General features: G+C 36.5%; 1 protein-coding gene across 1 annotated transcript in view; it reads right to left on the bottom strand.

The window, feature by feature from the left end:
• LOC108771899 (hepatocyte nuclear factor 6) overlaps positions 1 to 25,664 on the bottom strand; it is a 107,157-nt gene that overhangs the window by 80,406 nt on the left and 1,087 nt on the right. The window contains exons 2-4 of the mRNA XM_018537306.1: positions 24,855 to 25,626; positions 24,452 to 24,812; positions 5,676 to 5,783 (exon numbers count right to left, since the gene is read on the bottom strand). Coding sequence (XP_018392808.1) covers positions 5,676 to 5,783; positions 24,452 to 24,812; positions 24,855 to 25,626 — 1,241 coding nt within the window. The remainder of the gene's footprint in view (positions 1 to 5,675; positions 5,784 to 24,451; positions 24,813 to 24,854; positions 25,627 to 25,664) is intronic.

The raw sequence follows: 25,664 nt of genomic DNA, 5'->3' as shown, positions 1-25,664 counted from the left end.
GTGCTCGGGGTAGAGGAAAACGGGAGGAAGACGAAACGGGGGAGGAGGAGGAGGGGATGGGGCGGGGAGAGAAGGGGAAGATGAGGATCGCGGAAATGGACCGTTGCCTGGAACTCGAGTCCTTATACGTCTCCGCGATATAACGGAGTCTCGAAGCGCTGAATCGAGATGGGTGAAGAGGGTCGAGGGGAAGCAGGGTGGTTAGTGACAGGAGAGGGAAAGGACCCGACTTTTGTACACGTCAGATTGAAATTTAGCGTGGGATTTCAATGAGCCGCCGAAGTAGCGAGATTACCTTCGTCGATTGATACTCTCGCGACGTTATTTCGCGTTCGCGACTCGTAAGGATGACGACGCATCGATCCTTTCCGCACCTTTTCCTCCTTCACCCCCCCCCCTCTCTCTCTCTCTCTCTCTTCTTTTTTTCTCCTTTATTTTCTTTTTCCCTTTTTTTTTTTAATTTTCGAGTTCCCCGCGCAGAATCTCGCGTCCAATCAGCCCGAAGTCCGGAGCGCTGCGGCGGATTTGTCGCTTCGCGAAAGTTTACTGATCGCGAGTTCGACTCGCCGCGTTTAATTTGCCCTTCGGCGAGAGCTCAACTTGGGCGCGCGACCCTTCCCGGCTGAATAATATAATATATAGCGCGCCCCAGATATAAACTGATTCGCATTGCGCCTCGCAAGATAAAGCTTGCGACGGCTTTCAGCCGCGAGCTTTTCGTGCTTGCGAACTTGGGAATCCTTGAGAATCTCGCAGTCGAGTCTGTCCTTTACTGAAATCGTAAACGTAAACGCAGAACTTGGCAAGTAGAAGTTAAAAGACGGAATTTTCGCGATTGTTATAATATTTTTATGGTGACGGATATTTCATAGCGCATTATTGTTAAAAATATTTTTATCTGATAACAAAGAGAGCTCTTAAAATCATACAAGCTAGAAAAAAAACCTGTGTGAGCCGACATAGATAACGATGCGTAAATTATTGTGTAAATTCGGTGATAATTACTTTAATGCTATTAATTAATTTAATACGATATAATTATGTTATTTAATAATTGATGTTCAACATCTCTAAGTGTCGAAATGATATAATTTACGAGTAAGTGAAGAAATAAACTCAAAATAGTGTATTTTAAAACGTAAATTCTAAGAAATAAATAAAACACGTGTCAATCTTTACATACAATTTCATAAATATTAATTTTATTGAAAAAATATATTTCCACAGTTTTGCTTATAATTATGTTAATGTTATGTTTTTTACGCAAATTTTTTAATATTTTAGCAAATTCGGTCACGTGCACTAAATTAGTACATACATACTAAACGCTGCTATACATAAAATTAACAAAATTCAATACAAATGTATATACACATTAATTTTTACTTTAAATAAATATTATTAAATACTTAACAATGATATTATCACGTTGTCTAACAAAATATACATTATTATTTTATTGTTAGATTATTATATGATTATATTATTATTGTATTTAAATATATTTATACATAATAAAGCAGCCTTTAATATGTATTTAATCCACTATGGTGGAAGTAATAAAATTCACCATTTGCATTACTTTCTACACTGTTAAAAATATCATGAAATTTAATGTATTTTTAAGTCACACTAGTTGAATTTAATTTTATGACATTATATTAAATTTAATGTTATTTGTAACTGAAAAGGATATTTATGTACAGTGTACATGTAATTTACATGAAATTTAAAATACTTTTTATAAAATTTTATGAAATTATTGTATAATACTTTTCATAAAATTTTACGTGGATTTGCATGAAATTTAATATGAACATGTTACATTATATGTTATATTTAAGACTACTGTAACTTAGTTATCATTTAAATCATTAATTACTTTTTAGTTATCTTACGACCATAAGCTTCCATTGCATATTATTTAAATTTATTACGAAATTTGTAACAATATACATATGTAGTTGTCACAAATTTTTGATCCTAAAATTTCGTAAATTTTGCTGAGTTCCATACAAAATTTCATGACTTTCTCTAATATTTTCAATAGTATTTTGAAATTGTTTATATTTTTTCCTGATTCAGAAACCATTAAATATTTTATTGAGATCTCAATTTAACATAACAATGTAAATTACTATTAATATTGCTGTGCACTGACACTTCTTTCACGTAATTGTTAAGTTGGTAGTAATCTAAAATTGTTTAGACATGATGTACAAATAAACTTATTTAAAGCCAAGAATTTTAAGTTTCCAGAAAATTTTGCAAAATTCCCCGATTTTGCCTCTGATTTCTTTGACTATTTTAAATTTCTCTGACATTTATTTGAATCTTGATTTCTTTGATTTCCAATTTTGTGACAACCTTATTACTTATCTCGTGTTAAATTGATACAAAAATTTGAGTGGACCATTTAGCACAAAATGAAATGTTTTAACTTTATCATAAATTTTCCTGTGTGCGCTGATTGTTGACTCATACAGATTTTCTTTTCTGCCTGTCATTTTTATATTCGCGACGTAGTGCACTTCCGGAAACGAACGAATTGCTCTCTACGTCTTTCTGATTAGTCGAATGAATAAAAATATTAGTCGAAGCGGAACGTCGCAGACATGAAATGCATATCGAACCGGCTCGATAGATACGTCTATAAATTCAATCGCGGTGGGATCGGTTTAAAAATCCATCGGAAGTCGCGTCGATTAATCTGGAGAGTCGATTCGGTTCGAAGTGCCGTGTAATCGAGATGCGCCTTCTTCTGAAATTTATTCAAAATTCACGTCTGTTCGCTGCCGAAGGATCGAAATAGCGCGCGTCGACTTCGATTAGGATCGCGCATTATTCAACAATCCACCGGAACGGATTAGATCGATGTAAAAGCGAGGGCCGATTAATTAATTCGATTGCGCTGGATAAGGAGCCGTTCTTCATTTAATCATCGGCCCCATCGAGACATCTGTTTCGGGGTGCCGATCGAATTCGAACGAATGTCTGTTCTTTCCCGTGTCGCATGATCGTCTAATTAAAAAAACAAGTTAAAATCGGTAATTTGCGTTTTGATTTAAATACACTGAAAAAAATGTATTTTCTATTTGTGACTATAATGCATTATAAAATAATTATTAGGTGCTTCATTTTTATAGTTATTACTGCTGTAAAATGTTGGTAATAAAAACGACTGTAGTTTTATCGATCGTTCTCTCTGAAAATGATTATAGTTTTATTGTCGTTTTAGCGAGACACGTACATTCTTTAGATATAAAGAATTATAAATACCTATATATAATATAATTAAATTATTACTAATCCTTGGTAGACATTTAATGCACTTTTGAGCAATTAATGGCCAGTTATATTAACTTTGTTTAATAATTAAGAAATAAAACTACTTAGGATCCCAAGACGTAATGTTTCGCCTGCAATTACTGCTCACAAAAGGTGCGCAAGATCTTAACCCATTTACTGAACAAAAACAAGACAATAAATAGACTACGTAGTATTTTAACTAATAATAATAATAATCTATTCACTAGACAATAACTACAAGTTTACAAATTGTACATATTTTTATTAGGAAAACTACCTTAGCCACTGAATAAAACTCTTATCATCTTGTTCTTGTCCATTTCCTACACAATACTTTTATAATGAGAATACAGTAATTAGGCAGCAGCTGGATGAATGTTAGAAAAACTAAATACATTTCTTCCAGCAGTTCCAGCGAATATTAGAACAGTAAAAACTATAAAGATAGAGCTTCTAATCGTAATTATTTATCCTGCAATTATAGTCACAAATATGAAAAGTCGTAATCTCAGTGTACTTCCCCATGGCGACCTCGGCGCGGAACGCTTGCTGCAGAAAAATTTGGAGAGGATAGAAGTGATAAATTAACGAAGGATGATGAACGTCGTACTATCGTGGACCTGCGATTTTATTCAGCGGTATGTAAGTAGGATATAGATAATTAATTTAATTGCACGCGAAATATACGCTTTATACGTTTTACATGCGAGGTAATTTAATGCTGTGGATACACGATCTCCGTGCGAAAACTTCGCGCGAGGTGGAGATACTAATAAACTTAAGCATGGCTAAAATTCTCACCGATATTATTGTATGATTTGAGTGACGTCGTGAGAAATCGTTGAAGTATTCTCGCCTTCTCGGTGCTCTTGTATATAAAATAACGTATTCCCGCAAACACGTTTAACGGTAACGCTATTAAGGCGATGCTCGAAAAACCACGAATCGACATCCAAATTGATGGAATCTATCAATCTTTGCCGAGCAAGAGAGCTCTTTAAAGTCTTATGTCGAACAGCTGCCGTCATTATTAATTTCGTTCGGTCCAATGACGGAAATTCGTGACCCAATTTGTATCTGAGAATTATTAAAGAACCAGAGAAGGAGCTTTGTATTATTCCGTTTTTTACCTCGCGAACTCGAAAAAATATGAAGAAATCTTGCGAGTGCAAAGTCAAATTAATTTGCCCGAACCTTTTGTTCACGAATGTGAGCTTTTAAATAACGGATAATAGTAGAAATAAAAATGTAATAATTTCTTATTAATTGTATAATAATAATATAATATACAAAGAAGAAGGAGGAAGAATAAATTCTTCAACGTGGACGGATGTAAGTTTTGCATTTTTTGGGTCTTTTCGTCGTTGAAATTCGCGGAGGTCCGGAAGTGAAACTTGTTTGCCTTATTGTCGTCGATGGAAGTTTAGCGTCAAGCACACGGTGCCGAAAAGAAAAGAGGGACGAGTGAAAAGAAATTGCACTGAAAAGAAAGCGTTTGTACTTGTGACTATAATACTTGCATGGTAAAATATTTATGGTTGGGGGTTCCATCTTTATTGTTAAACTACTTTTTTTTAGTACCAATTATTATCTTTATATTTTTTTTATATACAAAGTGACAAAAGCTCGATCGCAAAGTTTTATGTTTATCATATAAAAAAGCAACATATATTTACAAAAAACAAATTCTTGAATGCTCAAAAGAGTGTTCATATTTAATATCTTATTAAATATCAAAAATAATAATTAATATTTTTTTAATGGCACTTTTAAATCCTTAGCTTTGATACGGATGGAAGTTTTTAAGAAGCTTTCATCAAAGCATTAACGATGGCATCTTTCCATCCAGATAAATTTTTCTGAGTACTCAATATAGCATTTTTCAGTTCATCAACTGTTGAAAATCTTTCAATACAGAATGTGTTTTTAGTGTTTAATAAGATATATCTATAACAGTCCAGAGTTTATCGTTTTTTATCTTAATAATTATTACCCAAGTAATTTCGATAAAACAAATCTTTGTGGCTAAACTTTTTTGTCATCTTATAGAAAACTAAAAATATAATTGTAACAATAATCACAGTAATTATTATATAATATACAGTAATAACTAAATGCTCATTATATAACATTACATTAATGATTATAAAATGGAGCTCGTAATCATAATTATTTTATCATGCAATTATAGTCACAAATCCCAAACACTTTCCTCTCAGTGTGTGTCACACGAGAAACGCGCGAGGACTTGAGAAGCGCCGAACACGAGCGAGAATCGCGTTCGCGATGTATATCTCGGGTTCGCGTGAAGGGCCGGTGAAGTCCGAGGGTAGGATTAATTACTATTATAATGAATTTCATATTACCATAGGAGTTGTGAAACTGTGGATGGTGCGAGTCGATCCCGGTTCCTGGGTGGTGCATGTCCAGCATGGCGTCCGGCTCGCCTCCGCTCTCAGAGCAGTTGCTCAGGGCTAAAACCAAACCGATAGACACACACCTTGCGTTTACACTTCTCATCAGTCTTATTTGGTATCGTCGAACCATTAGCCCGTTTATAATTTCTTTCTCTGTTTGTCCCTCCTGATTCCGTGCCCGCTCGTTCCTTCCCTCGCTCGCGCGCTCGCAAACTTCGGATTAAGCCGGGCGATCGTTTACGTATTAAATTGTCAAAGGAACAAGTCCCTTTGTGGACCTTTAAAAGCTCGGGAGAGACGCGAAAGGGCCAAACGGCAAGGGCATTTGTGGATGTAAATAAAACAAGATTCGATTCAATTGAAACAAAGCATCTCAAAGTGAATCTAAAAATTCCAAATCCCGGCGACTTGGAGAATTTAATGCCGCGTGAATCCAAATACTCGAGAATACGAAGATCCGAGAAACCTAAAATCCGATGATTCGTAAATCCGAGGATTTGTAAGACCTGAGGGAATCCAGGAATCTAAAGCAACCGAAAATCTAGTTATCCAAAAATCCAAAAACTCGGAGAATTCACGAATCCAGTGTCTCCGAATGCAAGAACTGTAGAAACGGCGGTACGTTGTTTTGCGAGCCAGGAAAGGAACGGTGCGGAGACAGCTCGAACGGAGAGCACGATGGTAATTATTGAATTAAAAAAAAAAATTCATGGTGGTGACGATATCGTTTCCGAGCGCTTTATTTCGTTAAGATTGAACCCACATTGTGTGTGTGTGTGCGCGCTAGCTTCTGCCTCTCTTCTTTGCTCAACGAAACAGAAACGACAAGATCACAAAACGGAAAAACACACTTCAAGAAAGAAATCATACAACATAAAACGGGGCGTCACACACTGACTTAAGGCTCACGTAACTTATGGTAAAACTAAAGTAACTAAAATGTAAGTAACGGTAAGTAGCGGTATCTTTGCCGTGCCAATCAATCATCCACGTCGAAAAGACTAAGTTAGGATTGTCAGGAGTATATCAGATAACACAGAAATTTGAGACACACACAACAGGATTTTAATTCTTTTCCTCTGTTAAAAAAAATTTTTGTAACGTCGTTACTATCGTTACTACGTCAAAAACACAACAGTTGTCTCATATTTCTATTTTTTTTTAAACGCTCTTTTAAATTCGTGCTAAATCGTTGATGGAAAAATAGTCGAAATAGTGAAAAATTCGATTGCGTCAAAGATACTGCCACGTCGATTTCTACGAATTCCAAGCGTTTAAGTGTCTCAAAAAAATATATTTTGTTAGAGAATAGCGGGACACATGGGATACGGGGACGTGATACAGGTCGTAGGTTGTTGTCCCTGGCAAAACACAAAAAGGAAAAAACAGGGGAAAACCAACTAAATCCAGCGTTCAATCGCAGCGAAATATACAGGGTGCGAGAGGAGTTCCCCGCGTGCGGTCGCGCGACTTTTTGTAAAAAGTGCGTCCATTACAGAATCGAGGAGCGTGTCAGAAAGATGAAAAAATTCTTGTAATTTTTAGTTACAACAGATACGTCATTTTGCAGGATTTAGTTCGGAAAAGTTCGAACGTCCTTGACACGACGAAATATATAATTAAAGGGTTTCCCACAAAAAAACTAGAATTTTAGAAAATCAGAAATGCAATATAAAAACTATATGTTTTGTTAAAGAGTACAGTCTGATTAATTATTCTAATAAGGAATTACCATGGCGTTGTGATTACGCAACTTATACACTTAATCATTATTCATAAGGTACTAACATGGCGGTGGCGAAGTATTATAACTTAACCGACTGAAACCCAGTTTCCACAACTCACGATTAACTCTTAATCGAGGTTTAACTTATTTTTCATCTCTTTCCAATTCTAGAATTGGAGTCTGAACCTCGGTTAAGAGTTAGCCGTGAGTTGTAGAACTGCGCCTCAATGTCGCATCAGGAACAATTAAACAGAAAATATAAAAGTTGTAACAATTACAATGGATGTTCATGTTAAGAGTATTTGTAAAATTTTGTAAATATAAGAGGTGAAAAATTATTGCTTCATACTTTAAAAATAGTAAATCCTTTGTCAATATTAATGTTACAGTTTTTTAACTATTTTTTAAGGAGTCTTCAAATTGTTCATTAAAGTCAAAAACTTATATCCGTCCGGAGAAAAATTATCATATTTATACACTAAACGGTTTAAAGATTAGAAGTTTTTTTGTTTTCTAAGAATTTAATTTTTTGGACTTGATTTTTTATTTTTGTGAAAAACCCTTCAATTTAATACGCGTCGATTGTTTTTTCCAGACACAAAAGATTACTTTCTTTAATAATTATATTCTCCTATTTTTCTCAAAATTTTTATTTCTTTAATAAATTAATTATTCTTTCACTAATTCTCTCGTGAGGGAAAAATTGACACACATCCTTTTTGCAATGATCCATTTTACGATTCAGAGTTGAAAAGCTACGGCGCGAACGGGGAACGATCCTCACGTCCTGCAAGGCGCGCGGTCTTTCACGAGCGCATCCTCGATTGGAGACGAGGAAACGATAAAGGACTTGCGGAGTCCTTCGTGGTGCGTTTGTCTATCCGTTTGGTTAGATCGAGACATTTACATTTTCGCACACGAACGGGGGTGCCGTTCTCGGGCGGAGATTGAATCGGGAGATGCTGTGTTCTCGCAGACCTCTCCTTCTCCCTACTTTCTAGACTCCCAGCTGGCATCTTCTGTGCTGTCGACGATCATCTTCGGACGACGATGACGACGACGAGGAAGGAAGACTGTTTGCAAAGTTGTATAGGCGGGGAACGAGGAGAATACAAGAAGAGGGGCCACAAACTCGAGACGAGAAACGAAAATGAAACGAAACGTTATCACTGTTGTCTTTTTTTCCGTCCGATTCTTTTTGTGCGAAAATTCGATTGTGAATCATCTTGCAAAGGGAAATTTTTCGTGTGAAAGTTATGGAGAGAGAAGTATGGAATTAACGAGAATCATCTATGCCGAGAAAACCTGAGATGTGACATATATGATCTAATTGGCTGTTAAAGAAATGATCTAATTGACTATTAATTGCTTTTCATTTGCATCAAAATTCAATAATTGAAAAATAATGTTTATTTGTGACGTCATGACTCAATTAAATACATATTCCTTTTCACTCTGAGGTTCAATTTTTTACCTATAATCTGCACAAACCATGCTTAAAACCATATGTTTTAATTCACATTGAAAGTTATACTTTAATTAGAGAGTTATAAACTTATGTTGTTATGCGATAACTTGATCACTAGTGTAAACAAGTAATGATGTCATTATCTGAGTATAAAATATTCACATAATTTTGGACTCACAATCAGTATCATTTATGTAAAAATGGAAAACAGCTATTGTAAAAAATTAACATGGCGCTGTGATCATGTGATTTAGGCAACTAATTAGTACTCATATTTAGGTATCCGTAAAGAACTGATATGGCGGCGTCGAAATAATCATCGCATGTTCGATTCTCTAAAACTCTAAAACCACCAGGAATCCAAAAAAATGCGGGAAAATGAATGAAACACTACTTCGTTTTTTTCTTCATTCGTCGCGCTCGTTCACTTGATCTTTGCTTTTGTTTTAACACGATCGATGTTTGAGAAACTAATTCATTGCGCCGATTTCTTATTTTAGACGTGAGACTGCTGTCTGCAACTCGTAAGAATCATTTGCGGGAATTTTAATGACATCTTCGTCGTATATAAAACCTCTCGAAACGTCTCGAGTAATACTTTATGTTTGTCTAATTAAACATGTCGATGTGAATTATGCGGGATCGCTCTCAATATTACGCGTTAATATTACAGGTGACAGTTATTTTTGCCGCTTTCGATCCAAGTTCTCATATTTAGCGCTAATCATAGTCGTTGATTTTAATCCGTAATGAAGGTATATGTGTCAAAACAACGTAAATCGATGTATAACATTTCGTTTTTAGGAGTGTTGACCTGAACAATTTACTGCCTTATCCATTATCAATATCTTCTACCGATCTTTTCGCCTGAACAACCTGCCGACTTCGAAGATCTTAATTCTTGAACAATTTTAAAACGGCTTTTTATCTTATCACGCGCCGTAGTAATTAAGCCCCGAGTTCGATTTCTGCAAAGAGAAAAGAATATCAGTAGGAAATGGAGCGAAAATGGTGAACACTTCTCTAAGATTTCCACCGCGTGGCACTATCCGCCTCCGAATTTCCTTTTCTCACAGGGTGTCCTCTCTTCTCTCTCTCTCTCTCTCTCTCTCTCGTTTCGTACCACCCTGCACGCGAGACACGTATGTAACAGTTGTGAACTACGGCGTGTAAGCATTGTACAACAGAAAGCCGGTTCCCACTGAACACCCCGTTTCTAGTATGTGATGGAGAACGAATGTATGGAGATAGTAGGAAGAGAGACGGAGAGTCCCGCAGAAGAGAAAGAGAGAGAGAGAAAGAGGGAAAGAGAGACTAAGTGTGGCGTGCATTGTGTACGGCCTACATACATATACGAGGTGTCTCGAGCGTATTCGCTGCCTTTCGGTCGCAAAAGATCCGCATTTGTCTTAAAATTCAAAAGTCCCCGCATTAATTATATGGAAAATTAAATTCCAGTCGTTTTGATGAGTATGGCTTCACATATAATGTGATGTGGACAAAAAATGTCATAGACACTCTATCGTAATAATGGATAGTTTCTTAATAATGGATAAAAAATGTAAAACTTCTGCTAATTTTTAAAACATTATCAATTAGCTCAAAAATTATTTATTATTAAGCCTTGTGACACTTTTTGTTCATCACGTTACAAGCTATATTATATGTGAAAACTGGAAGTTAAAATACCTCGGCGAGTTGATTTTGTCGACGGCAAGATCTTTCTTATCTTTTGGATATTCGTATATTTTGTACAAAAAATTCAATGTCGATTTTGGTTGCTCAAATACTTTTTTATTAAAAAGCTGGAGAGAAGATACGTGACTTTAAATGGATATTTTTGAAAAGATTGAATATAGAGATACACACATTCGATCGAATTCACGACCAGAAATTTTTCGCCGCGATAGAGCCTGGGCACCCCGTATATCGCATGCGTGACGTGGTGGATGAGTCAGCTGGTGGAAGCGGTATCCGAGAAATTCGCGTCCGGAAACTTTCCGGAAATACGTATACGCCAAAAAGCAGGATGTGCTACTTTTGGAGCTACGATAATAGTCGAATGATTATCAATATTTAATCGTCGCATAGTGGAAGTTCTGCAGTCTTCCATCTACGGCCCCTTTCCGTCTTTAGATCATAGAACAAGGACTTTTAGTTCTTTCGAACTACAGCTACTCGAATATTTCTTCGATTCCTCGAATTTTCTGCCTTTCTCCGTGAACAGATTCATTTTTAAATAACTGAAGTAACTTATAATTTTATAACAATTTTTATGTTCTGCTAATTCTCCTTTGGCTTTGATTATCGCCTTTTCCAAGAAAATACAATAAATTAAGAATGCTTTATATTTATAGCAAAAATATGTATACATATCGCTCATTTACTACAATGACACAATTAAAAAAGGCCTCCATTTTTTAAATTTTGAAGCATTAAAATTTTGTAATATTAATTTTGAAATGCAACTTAACAATAATTACAGAGAAATAAAAGTATGTTCTTTAAAATAAATTTTTCGTTTTTACTGTTTTTCGCAAACAACTGAAAAATTGATTTTTTAGTTGAGTCGTTGTAGAAGATAAAATATGTTTGTATATATGTTTAAGCTGTGCTTTTTTTTTAAGTGGCCAAGTGTTTATAAACATTGCCTATCATAAAATCTGTGTACAGCTGTCCTACTATATAGAAATAAAAAAGAGAATGGGTCAGAGTTATGAAAATTTTAAATCCAGCAAATTAAAATTTTTTAAATTTTTAATCAATCTCTTCATTTAAGAATTCAGCCGGTTATTTCCAAATTCTTGAATCCTTTTTTCGAAATTACGATTTTACCACAGAGAGAATTAAAGCAGTAAATATTAAATTAATCAATTGAGAGTTTATTTTGGAGCTCCGCATTCATTAATAAAAAAAGGCAAGGATTAATTTAAAACGATTTGCGAAAATAATTCTCCCGGAAAAATAGTAAACGGAGCTTCCCTTGAGTAAGCTTCCCAATTAACTTCACCGTCTGAATTGCGGATGGATAAAAATATTCGTTCGCGTGCGACGTCGTCGCTGCGATTAAGAGGCCTTCGTTCCACGAGAGCAACGCTTATCACAAAACATACCAGTGTCACCTTTCGTTTATCAATGATCTACTTGAAATCCAACCCGACCCGTCCGTCCCCGCGTGCGAGCCTCTATCGGGTTCTCTAGCGACGCAATAGCGCGGCGGACGCATCTCTGTCGTGGATGTATTGTATGATGAAACGCGAGCGCGCGAAAACGACATATTTCAGTCATTCGGCGAACCTGGCTCCAAGGTGTCGGCGGATACGGCATGCGGGCGATCTTGTCCCATTTCACGCGCGGCACGCATCTGCCGAAATTCCGCGAACGTGGTTTCCCTGGTGAACCGAATTACCATGTAGAATTGTCGCATCACGTGAAAGAAGGGCTTTCCGTGTAAACGGCTAGGATTTACGTTTATTCGAGTCCTTATATAGCAATTATATTTTTTTTCCTCGCACATTATCTATTGGAAAAAGAATCTGGTAATAGCTACCAAATATTAAATAAAATAATTTCAACCAAATGTTTAAGTAGTGTAACTAAAAATAATTTTATTTTCATAAATATTTTACCAAACGTATATCAATAGTATAACCAACCATTTTATAATTGCTGAATATTTAGAAAAGGAAAATTATTTTGATTGTATTAATTGAACATTTAATTGAAATTATTTCATTTAATGTTTAGTAATATTAATAAACTCTTTTTTTTTATCATTATACATACAACTTTGGTTATAAGTATAAAGCTCAATTTGTTACATTTTCTTAAAAGACCGTAATAAAATCTAAAGGAAAACTAATAAAATACTAAAATTAATATAGAAATAAATATTATTTTTCAATAAAACTGTTTTTCAATAAAATTATTTTTGGTTATATTAATGGAACATTTAATTGAAATTATTTCATTCAACATTTGGTAACTATTACTTTTTTCAGTGTATATACAACTTCGATCATAAATACAAAGCTCAATTTACTTCGTTTCTTTGGAAAGCGATAATAAAATCTAAAGGAAAACTAACAATATATTAAATTGCTATAGAAACATTATTTTTCAACAAAATTGTTTCTAACTTATTTTCCGTTATTTTTCGTTAAATATAGAACGTCAATTTGTGGGGATGCTTTATACTTTTTACCCAAGGGTCTGTTTGAAAAGGGGGATTTAACTATTTCCGTTTTATTTTCACAATTCACATGTACTGTATTTTATTTTTCTTTTATTTTTCATCACGTTAATTTGTGGGGATGCTTTATACTTTTGGTCAAGACTGTAGAAATGTTTAAAAGGGAAAATCTCTGACTATTTTTGTCGCTTTTTCACAATTCACATGTATTGTCTTTTATTTTATTTTTCTTTCATTTTTCATCACGTTAATTTGTGGGGATCCTTTATATTTTTGGCCAAGGCTATATAAATGTTTAAAATGGGGGAGAGAGGATGTCTATTTCGCTTTTCCATTCATTCATTTTTCTTCATTTTTCATCACGTTAATTTGTAGGGATGCTTTATATTTTTGGCTATAAATATAACTGTATAAATGTTTAAAAAATGGGGGAATATATCGCTAATTATTTCCGTCGCTCTCTCATAATTCACATACATCTATTTTATCTTTCGTTTTTCATTATTTTCATCGATTACATTAATCTGGGATTTCTTAATGATTCGCACGTCGTGAAGCAATGTACTTAATATTTTAACGCTTGAAAAAAATGCTATCCTAGAACGTTTAATAAAACGTTTGATCTGTTATTTTTAAAAATGATTATATCACAGATAAATATTTGTTTTCGATGAGATATATTCTCATAATTTCGAGAGCAACAGAATTATTCAGGAGCGCTCCTTTTTTTAAATAGTCTGTCCTGCTTACGCTCGAGATACGGCGAAACGCTTCGTCGTACTTGGTCACGAGCACACGTGCCGGCAGAAAAGTTTACCGTGAGGCATGAAAGCCACGGTTGCGTTCTATCGGAATAGCGTAACAGCTGTACGACGAAAGGTGTTCATTGATGTGACATCTGCACCTTGATTCCCCTTTTCCCTTCTTTCCTCTCCGCTCGATAGAACGTGCGTTTTAGTGAATGACTTCTTCCCAAGCAAAAAACCGATCTCGAAAAACCAGTTCTTGTTTTGGGATTAAAAAAAAAAGAGGCGTTAAAACAATATCAATTTATCTCCCTTTGACGTGCAGGATACATTAGATTGGAGTTAGGGAAATCGGATTTTTCGAGGGATTCGTTCGATGAAAGAATAGAGATTTCAAGGGAAAAGACTCTTTGCAGGATTAAGAATAGAGATTTAAGAGGGTGCAGAATTGACAAATTTGTTTCAATGGTCCAGGGGCTCAAACGTCCACGAGAGGATAAGAATTAAGTTCCGAACTGTAAGGAACTTGGAAACTTGGGAAGACCCGAGGTGATCCAAGAGGACAGACACCAAAACTCCGGAGTCTTGTCAAATTGCGGACAAGCGAATAAGGTTTTAACGGGTCGAAGCACTCGATTTTAACCCCTCTCCCCTTCTCACCAAACAATGCGGGTCGAGTGAACCTCCGTTTCCCGAGCGAACTCGCTGCTCAAAAGGGGACTCAGGCCTGGTTCTATTAATGTAAGATTAACTTTAATCTCGGTTTAACTTATTGTTTACCTTTTTACACCGGAAAGAGTTTAGTTGCATTAATTGGAATTCTGATTGAATGTATTATAACTGTAATTGAGATAACCAGAATTCTAATATATAATTACAATCTGTTGACTCGTCCATTTTTAATCAGAAATTTTTCTCAGTGTAAAATTAGAAAAAGAGTAAATTAACCGGGATTAAAATTAATTTTAATCCGAGTGGTGGAACTGGATCTTAATTGTTTTAAAAATATAGAATTGCTATAAATTCTTTATCCTAAAATTCCAAAACTTTTCCCTGATTTTCAGACAAAATTTTATGATTTTCTCTGATGCTTTCAATAATAGTTTGAATTTTTTTATATTTTCACTTTGATTTAGAAGTCGTCAAATATTTTGTTAGGAGAGGATTCCACATGACAATGTAAATTACTATTAATATTACTGACATTGTTTGCATTTAATTGTTAAATTGGTAGTATTTCAAAACTACGTAGGTATGATGTACGCATATCGATTTTCTTAAAACTAAGAATTTTTATTTTCTAGAAAATTTTTCAAAATTTTCTGACTGTTTTCAACTTTCCTGACGTTTCCCTTATTTCCCTAATTTCCAATTTTGTAGCGCAATCCTGAGATAAATATGATAAACTCAATTTAGCTCCCCTCTTCTCTGGTAGAGAGGCTGAGGGGGTTTACCGAGATTTATCAGAAATTTCGCGAGGAATAAAAGCGCGGGAAGGGGCTAGCGAGCGACGGGAAGGGGGAGGGGGCACGGGGGACAAAGCGGGAGGGACGGGCGCGTTCCCCGCGAGCCGACGGGACATCCCGTAGGAACGACGATGGGCACGCGGGACACGCGGGGGCGAATTCGTGCTATGCCCGACATGTGAGCACGCATAGGGCTTCTCCACACCGCTGGGTGTCGCGTTTCGGCGCGTGCTGCTGCGCGACACAACACCGTAGAAACCGCACCGATACGCGCGAAGGATACATTACTTTACTCCATAGAGACGCTTAAGAGAAAGAAGACAGAAAAAGAAGGAGGCAAAGTGTCTCAAATTCTATTAATTAATTAGACTTGGGACTGGCAATTTTGTCCAGGGTCTATATTCTTGAATATCGCATACATTGTACTGTTAAATCTATAGTGTCAAATTTAATGGTATATATTTTATACTGTAAAGTGTCAAATTTATCCATTATTTCAATATAGAATTAATATAAAATAACGATATGGTGAGTAGGTGGTGACTTAAATAAAAATAATAAATTTAATAGTGTGCGCAATTGGAAAATTTGCGTTTAATGTAAAACCTCCGTTAGCAACATGGAATTTTATTTCTTCTATCAGGAATTTTCGAGAAATAGAGCAAATTTTTTAATTGTTCCGGATTATATAACAATTTAAAAAAGATACACAATTGAAAAATTTTTGTTAAACATTTTTAATGTTCCAAGTGGTCTACTCGAATTTTTATATTAATTTAATATAACATGAATATATTAGGACATTAAGAAAACAAACATTATGTGAAAAGTTAGTAAGAAACGTTATATTAGTACAATTTGTAAGCAAACTGTGGAAACATATTTTTTTGTAAAATTAATCTATGATACATTAAATGACTAAATTAACACGTGTTTTATTTATTTATTATCTTAGAATTTGAAATATTTTTTATTTATTTATTCACTTATTCATAAGTTGTGTTATTTTGACACTAAGAAAAAAATGTTGAATATGAGTTTAATATAAAATATTCAAGTCACGTAGTCACATTATGTTAAATTATGATACGCGAATATGTTAAAAAAATAGTTTAACGAAGACTTGAGTGAAGGTTTTAACACAAATACAAAATGTTTATACTGTGTACGAAAATTTATAATATATGTAACATATATAATATTTTTACATGCGATATTCGAGAGTAACACTCCAAAAAGTGGAATTGCAAAATCGTAAATGAACGCGTTAAATTTTGCTAGTCATAAATTCGGCACGGATAAAATTTATCGTTAAATCGAGGTAAGGAACGCGCGAGATGATTAGCTTCTAATTTAGCGATATCGTGTGATACGGTAATAAGGAGCTCGTGTGAATAATTATGTTACGAGAATCCAAGTCAATTTGCGAGGGCTAATTTTCCAGTGATTTTTCTTCAACGCGAACCACGGTTTTGTTCCAAGAATTTGGAAAAGTTCTTTGCTCGCACAAGAAAGACTACTCGAAATCATAAATTTTTCTATAATAAATTATTTTGTCATCTATTTTGCCATGATAATTAAATACTTAATTTTCCCTACAGAGCTGGATTAAAATTTATAACACAGTTATTGACGCTGGAGACCCATTTAATTTATATTAAAAGACACTAATATTACATTCAAAGAGAAACTCAAAATGACATAATAACTCGTATAAAAGAAAGAATCAATATTACGTACATTTTAATAATAATCTAAATTTGCAGATGTAACGTAAAGAAAATTGAATTGTTTTGACATTTTTAACAAAGAAATTTACAATTGAGTGAGAGTCCAGTAGACTTGCGTCAGTCAACGGGTTAAAGAAAAGAAAGGAAAGAATGTGGTAACAATCGCATTTTTAAATCAGAGATGGGATCAAATTGAACTTAAGTATCTTAACGTTATATATAAACAGAATATTAACAATCATGAGATTGCTAATAAAACTCATGTGGCTCTTATTACGCAAATTCGAAGTAAGAATTATAGTTTCTAAGTAATTCTTATTAATGAAATTAGTCATTGGGAGTCCGGCGGTATATGTATCTTTAACGTCTAGAGAAAAACTTTCCTCAACTCCTTTCTGACCAACTACGGACTCGTAACTTTATTTAAAATAGAAAATAGAAGTACGAACGAGAAGTTCTCGCGTTAAACCAGTACTAAGCGAATTCCACCTTCGATCTTACAAACTTGAAAACTCAAAAATTCTCGTTTACGGGAACGCGGCGCGGTATTGATCGCGCTGTTAAAAACACAAGCGTAGCTCGCGGTAGCGCGATGTAACTCCGTGATAAGCTCCGTGAGACAGGGAAACGACACAGCGGTATCGATTCTTTTTCCTTTCTTTTTTTTTTCCACTACGTCCAGTGCGTGTAAGAAGACACGTGTGTGGCGCAACGGACCGATGTAAGACTCTAGAATGCGATGTCAAACGTTGACGTTGAGGAAAGACAACATTAATTATACGCGGTGCGTCCGCATTTATTGCATCAGTTTCGAAATTGATGAAATTCTCGCGTCTCGTAGTTCACCGCGGGCTCTTTTCGTAATATTCGGCATAAATTTGGATTTTCAGTTCTAAGATTCGTTTTGGATCCTCGCGATTTAAAGATCCGATTTTCTATAAATTTAGATCGCCAAAATTGTAACAGTTTAGCATAACAGATCGATCCAGCAATTAAAGGCAACTGTAATATTACACGGAAAGAAAGTCTCGAAGTATATCTAAAAATTTAAACATATATGTATAAATCTGAAAATAATGTTGAGCTAATATTTTTCGCAATAAGTTGTTTACAATGTTTCGGATATTATAAAAGCATATTATCATCAATTTGGCGATCAATTTAATTGTGATATTATTTTAGCAGCTGCACAGTTTATAATTTTAAATTCAACAATAAGCGGTGCGTAATTTATATAATTGAAAGATATATTTTTGGAATTTATATATACACTAACAAAATATTATATTTTAATAAATATTTATTTGAATAGTTCAAGGTAAATATTTATATACTGAATGTGAACATATATGTATTTGATATTATACAAAATACCGTTAATTTGATTTAACTCATTATTTTTGTATTGCGAGAATATTTATTTATTGTAAATAAATGTTCACTGTTCAAAGAAACATGTATTAATACTTAATAATACTTTTTTCAGTGTAAAAATATTAAGCATCAAAATCTAGCCCTGACCGAACATATTACCTCTTTTCTTAGTTATTAAAAAAATAATTTTGCCAAGCCATCAAAATAATTATTTAAGACGTTTAAATTGATTACTAAAATATTAAAAAAAATGTTACAGTCTTGAACGATCCGTGTAATTACTTCGACGGTCCGGCAAAATTACTTTTACATCTGGCAAAATTTTTAGATACTTCAAAGTTTCCGTAGACGTATGAAAAAGGAAGCTCAGTACGAACTTCAAAAACGGTAGTTGCGTGGATAGCTAATCCGAATGAGAGTCGCGAAATGGATGTTCGTAAATCATCTAGCTGGCTTAGGAATATTGCACATGGGGGATGCATCTGGCGAAAGTAAATAGAAAGACACGAGGAGCTCGCTGCGACTAATGCACCTGACCCTCCTACCCCCACGCGTGACGATCGATAGCGACGATAACGGTGGACGCAATTAAACGCAAATGACATCCAGCAATGAGGCACGCGTATCTATAGTCATTACCAGATGAATTCGAGCACGAACAACAATAGCGATGGCATAATAAAGGCAATTTATAAGAGTGCAACGTTATGCTCGCCCGATTGATTGCCGTTTTAACGGCCGAGCGAATTATTCATCGTCTGTTTAGAGCCGCTTCCTAGAAAGGCTTGGAAAGGTGTTCTACAGACATTCCCCCTGAGAAACCTATTTCCCACGTGATCCTGCAAATCAGGCTGTGGCAGTAATTTATCGGTCTCTTTCCCGTATCTCAATTTCATATATAATTCGAATTTCGATTTTATTTCGTAATTTTATCTCGATTCGACACGCCGCGCGCGCGCGCGCTGAAATTTAATATTAATTCTTCAATTTAGTTTTCAATTTTGATTCGGCAATTTGTGATTTCAATTTCTAGAGATACCGATAAAATCACTTCTCAAGATTTTTTTTCAAATTACAGACAGTCATTTCATTCGTGTCCTGTTAGACTTGCAATAAATTAGATTTAGAGGTTTCGCGCGAAGCCGTGAATGCGTTCTAAGGAGACTGATTTTCGCGAGAGAGCGAGAGAGAAAGAGAAAGAGAGAAGGGCGAAGGAACGAGAAAAAGACACGTGGGAAACAATAGCGGAGGCTCTAATCTGGAAGAGCACTGAATCGACCCTTCTTCTTCTTCTTCTTCTTCAGCATTGTCTCTTCTTGGCGAACCCTTTGCTCCCGTGCCTTGCCGCGCCTTTTCTTCGCTCCCCATCGGCCTTTTTCACGATCCTAAGAGAGTTTCGTACCACGAGGGGCTACTGGTAGAACAGTAACTGTAAAGGTAGTCCCTCTTCCCGACATTATCTGCATGCCTCGGTAAGCCCGCAAAGAAGCGACAGAAAATAGAGAGATAGAGACAGACAGACAGATAGATAGATAGATATATAGATAGATAGATAGATAGAGAGAGAGAGAGAGAGAGAGAGAGAGAAAAAGTGAAATGGAAAAAAGGTGAAAGGACGAGCATTTTTTTAACGCTTTTCCTAACGAGAGAGTCGCGTTTACGTAGCGGTTTATACTATACTGTTTGAGAAAGGACACCTTGAGCTATGGAATATATACAGAATATCTCACAGTTCGTGAGTTTAACCCTTTCGGTTCTGACGTCCATTAAAATAATAGGACATCAACTTCACTGTCATTTATCGTTCTTTTACGTTATTATGAAAATTGTGTCTTACACAAATGGAGATACATTTTGTATGATTGCATCTTATTTATGCGACGAAAATAGAAGAATGAAAGGATCCTTTTCAATAATTCTATGACAAGCTTGAAGTCGAGATGCTAATAATTTAAAATTATAATTCATTGACAAAGATTTTGCTCTGCAATTAGTATACACGTGGAAAATATAATAATATGCTTTTTGTTCGACTAGCTGCATTTCAGACAGATTGCATTTAGGTGTTTGTATATATATCGTGATTGTTAATCCAACATCGCTCGAATTTAATTATAATGTACCTCTCTTATAGATACGATGTGTCTGCTTGAAATGCAACTAATTTCAAGCGAAAAGGCATTAATGACCTCGAATGTATATAATTGTATATATTGTAGTAAATAAAGCAAGTAGATTACACGAAATTTTTTACTTAAATTCAACAAATTTTAATAAAATGTGAAACTGAAAATTTCATCACAAGATAGATAATTTTCGAAATTAAAATTCAAGCAAGATATCATTTTTATACTAAAAGAATTAATACTAAATTCATAAGATTTATCAGAAATTAATGTCGCAGCAACTAACATTTGTATAGCAATCACGAAATCTATTAGATACATTAGATTCATGCAAAGAATCTGAATAATCCTGAAGATTGAAGTACAATAATACTCTACAAAAATCCAAGTAGAATATTCTGCAAATATTTGAGAGAGAACTGTATCGAATGTTATACAAAAAAAAGTCAAAACGCAAAGAAGATCACTCTACCGTTGAAGATCGCACTCGAGTGACGCTAAAATCGCGAATCCCGCGCGGCGGTTTCCGTTGGATGGAAGAGGGTGGTCCACAAGAGGGAGTGAATGAGGAAGAGACGAAGAAAGAGTTAGAGAGAGAAGGACGACAACGGCAACGAGGACGACGACAACGGCGACGGCGTGGCGAACATGGCGGCTCCGGAAAGCGAATAATACTTGCACGCGCGGCGTGACGCGGCGCGGCGCGGCGAGCGCCGCGACGCCGAGCGTCGCGCACCGCGCACCGCGCCGGGGACGAAGGATGTTGAATTCGAAAAGTGTTATTCCGCGCGTCTATCTCTGAATGATATGGAAGGGAACGCCTCTCCCACGTGGGTGCCACGTGTGCGCTTCCGCTCTCCGCGCGCGCGTGCGAAGCGCGCGCGCGGATCCTTTCTCGCGCGCATCTCCGAGTAACGTTATCTCCCCTGCTTTATCATCCTCGCGAAGATCCTTGGCGTCATTTATTCCCAGAGTTCACTTAAATCGACAGAAGAAGAGGAGGGTCCCGTTATTCCCCGCTCTCGAGAAGTGGATTTCAAAGCGGACGTGTTTGGCACTTTCGAGCAACCGATATGTGGTTTCTCTGTTTTTTTTTTGTCATCCCTTCATAAAAACATTCGTTCGGTTACTTGTCACATTAGTGCCTAATCTAATGGCTGCGTGTTTACCAGAGTGTTCTTTTTGCAACTACTGGAAGTTTTCTTCACGCTGATTGGATTATACTTTCAGAATACTTTTAGATCCAGAGGAAAATAATCCTATCTCAACGAAGAAAACTTCCAACAGTTGCAAAATAAACATCCTGCTGAATGCGGCCAATAGCTTTCAATATTTAGCTATCTACATTACAGGGAGGTTCTGTTTCGCGTAGATCACGAATGTAGAGTCGCTAAATTTGAATGGCCAGTGAATATTTTATTTATTAGATAGACTAAAAGGCGTATACAAAGACAAGATAATTCGGAACCGCTGGAACATAGCAAACGTTAAGTAATTCCGAACAGTCAATTTCCGGATACATGAAATTGATTTCCGTTATGTTAATAAAAGATGAAAATCTGCTGTATTTGCGAATCGCGGAGAGCAAAATGTTCATTAGTTAAATTAGCAAATCTTTTTTGCAATCAGATCGTAAATGTTCTGCTGTACACAGAAAAATACATATTGTACGCAAATAACGATTGTTTCAAATATTTCAAAAGATCATATATCTGCAAATCTATCACAAGTTCATCACACCACAAGCATCAAATTTATTCGAAATGTATTCTGAATCCTATTAAGTTTAATACATCAATCAAGGATATTAAATTAAAACAAATTTGATTTGCTATATAAAATCACTTTTATATGATCAATTCTACAATATATCCTTCGAAAGAAAATAATTTTTTGTTTTAAGTACATATTAATGAACTCATTAGTTCGTCTGAAATTTGTACTAACTATATTTTGAAATATTATTATTGAGAAAATATTCTTTGTTACAGACAGCTGTTAGTTGAAAGAAAATAAATTAAATCATGTTTCATAGAATGACATTTTGTGTGTACGATCTGCTCACTGAATAGATTTTCGATTTAATACGATTTCGAATTCAGTGTACATTAAGTAACTCGAGAAGAAGCGCTTTTTCCCAAGCTCACTCTAGAGGGGAGCGTCGGATAGGGTATAGTTTATTTTGAATCGAAGGGTGTCGCCAAGGAGACTTGTAACGCGGTCTGTCAAGCAGGTGTAATTTACAGAATTATTTTTAAGATATCTTTAAATTGTGCTTGGATGCATGTGCGTCTCGTGTGAATGCATCTACAGATCTCTATAATTATATTCAATTAGTTATGAAAATCTCAGTTTTTGTTAAATGTGTTTAAATCTTACACTCTTTTATTTTATTTTCATAGAATGATGAATTTATTTTCACTAAACGAAACTAATATATATATATATTTCTTCTATATTATCTTTATGATTTTATTTTACACTTCGCTACGTACAAAAATTACACAACTCAAAATTGGCAACTTTCCAGTGGAGCGTTTCTAAAATTCTTTCTAAATTATAACAATGTTTTAGTCAAGTTAGTAAATATTCATAATTATATTTTCTTCCTATCCTATTTTTATTTATAACGTATTTTTTAAAACTATATCATAAGTTTCAAAATTGGAACATCGCAATTTCGGTACAAAGTTAAGTAAATTTCATCTCTTATCGGATTGTGACACATAACATAATATTATAACAAAATGTAAGCAATGTGATGACAAATGTGTAACTTTTGCATAGAAATAATATGCTCATCTTAAATGTTTCTTTTTATTATTTAAAGAAATGCTAATTTTGTATTACTTTTCTGTCAACACGGTGACTTGTTTAATAAAAAAAAAGTTCAAACAAAAATTGGACATCGTATTTCACTCTTTTTCATTCTCAACTTACGAATTTTTGGAAACTATGAAATTCACTGTCAAAGAGTGAAACGTAGCGAATATTCGGTTTACTAGGTCGTCAATTATTTTATTTTTATTTTTTGTTATTTTAATCTTATTTAGTTAAAAAAAGGAGTCAACTTTTCAAAATTGTTTTAAATTCACTGTCAAGGAATGAGATGTGGTAGATATTCGGTTTACTAGGAAATCCAAGAAATCATTCATGGAAGACGTTTTTATTTTCATATTTATATATTTTACTTCAATCTCATTTAGGTAAAAATAAAGATTTGACATTTCATCTTGTTCTTTTTTTATCCTCAACTAATTAACTTTTAGAAACTGTTTTAAATTCACTGTCAAAGAGTGAGATATGGCAAATATTTAGTTTACTAGGAAATCTAAAGGATCGTTTAGAAAACATAGGTTTTAAACAGGCGCGAAATGCCGGTGAACGACCCGACGTGGAGCGTCGGTGTTGCTGAGGGATTTCGCAATCATCGATCATGGATCGATCGATATCAAGGATGTGCAGGACGAGAACACAGGCGAGTAGCGAGACACGTGTGTGTATGTATGTGTGTGTGTGTGTGTGTGTGTGTGTGTGTGTGTGTGTGTGTGCGTGTATGAAGCGGTGAGACACAAACGTATGTTCGTTTACAGGTGTTCGTATATGTATTAACGTGTGCGAGGACTCACACGACGATGACGACGATGACGACGACAACGACGATGATGATGACGACGACGATGACCGACAACGTCGATCAAAAATCCGAGTGTTATAATTTTCTCGTCTTTTTCTTACAGAAATGAACAAGTATCACAAAAAGTATACACGATAGAGAGGTGGGACTTTCGCGACTGAGTGTTCCGATTTGAGTGGTTTGTGGAGGGGGGGAGTTTTGTATACGTGGTGAATGAGGGGGGGGTGGGGGGGTCTCTCTCTGACGCGTGGACGACTAACCTGCTAGCCGCAAGGCCGACATTCTCTGAAACTCAGGCTCCTGCAGCCACTTCCACATCCGTCGGAAGGTCTCGCGACCACTCTTGAGCTTGGACCAGGGTTTTGGGTTGCGCAGCAAGTCGCTGAGGGTGCCCTGGCTGCGGCACAGCACCCGCTGTGCGAAGATCGCCTGTGGTATGCTGTACCTCTTGAGTTCGGCGCTGATGCGCTGCGCGAGCTCCTTCGTGTTGATCTCCTCGACCTCGCCGGCGCCGCCGTTGCCCGCCGCTGACACCGTCTTCATCACCACCGACGTATGTTGCACGTGCTGCGTGTGCGATATCGTCTGCTGCTGCGGCATCGACTGCTGCTGCTGTTGCTGCTGCTGCTGCTGTTGTTGTTGTTGTTGCTGCTGCTGCTGCTGTTGCTGCTGCTGCTGCTGCTGTTGCTGCTGCTGCTGCAGTTGCGTCTGCATGGTTGGTGGCGGCGATGCCGCGCTTGGCACCGAATGCGTGCCAGGCGGAGAATGATGGGATGGCGCGAAACTCGCCGTAGCCGAGACAGCCGGCGGCGAGGACGGGCTAAGCGCCGCCGGGCTCTGTTGTAACCGCGGCAGAAAAGCCGGGTCATAATGCGGACTCGCGGACGACTTGTGCGGCGAATTGAGGCCGCTCTGGCTATACGCGCTCTGAGGTGAGAGCGGACTCGGTTGCAGTCCCGCGCCCGGCGACGGATAATTGTGCGGCGGCGACATGCCCATCGTAGGTAGCTTGTCGTACGCGTATGGCGAACCGCCCATCCCGAGGCCGATGTTACCCAGGCCGTTGTTCTGCATGACGGCGAAACTGCCGGTGACGCCGCTGGCCGCGTGACCGCCGTAAACGAATTTGTCACTCATCGTCGAGATCGGCGGTAACGGCTGCAGCGGCGTCAGCGTGGCGTACGACGAGCCCGGACTGAAACCGGGCGGCGACATCCTCTCCGCCACCGAGGTCAGGGTCTGATACGTCGGCTCCGGCTGCATCGCCCTGAAGTCCGTCGCGTCGATCATGCTCGCGACCGACACGCTGATCCCCGACGTAGGCGTTAGCTTGCCCGGACTGAGGAGCTCCGAGTCGTCGGCGTCGCGCGAGTCCACGTCCACGTCCTGAGGCGGCACGATCACCGACAGGGACTCCCGCGCGCTCTGCCTGCCACCGCCGCCACTACTACTACTACCACCACTGCCACTACC

This window comes from Cyphomyrmex costatus, unplaced genomic scaffold, assembly GCF_001594065.2.
Source record: "Cyphomyrmex costatus isolate MS0001 unplaced genomic scaffold, Ccosl1.0 scaffold17, whole genome shotgun sequence".
Taxonomy (NCBI): domain Eukaryota; kingdom Metazoa; phylum Arthropoda; class Insecta; order Hymenoptera; family Formicidae; genus Cyphomyrmex; species Cyphomyrmex costatus.
Note: the sequence above shows the minus strand (reverse complement) of the source record. Positions and strands in the feature narration are given on the sequence as shown.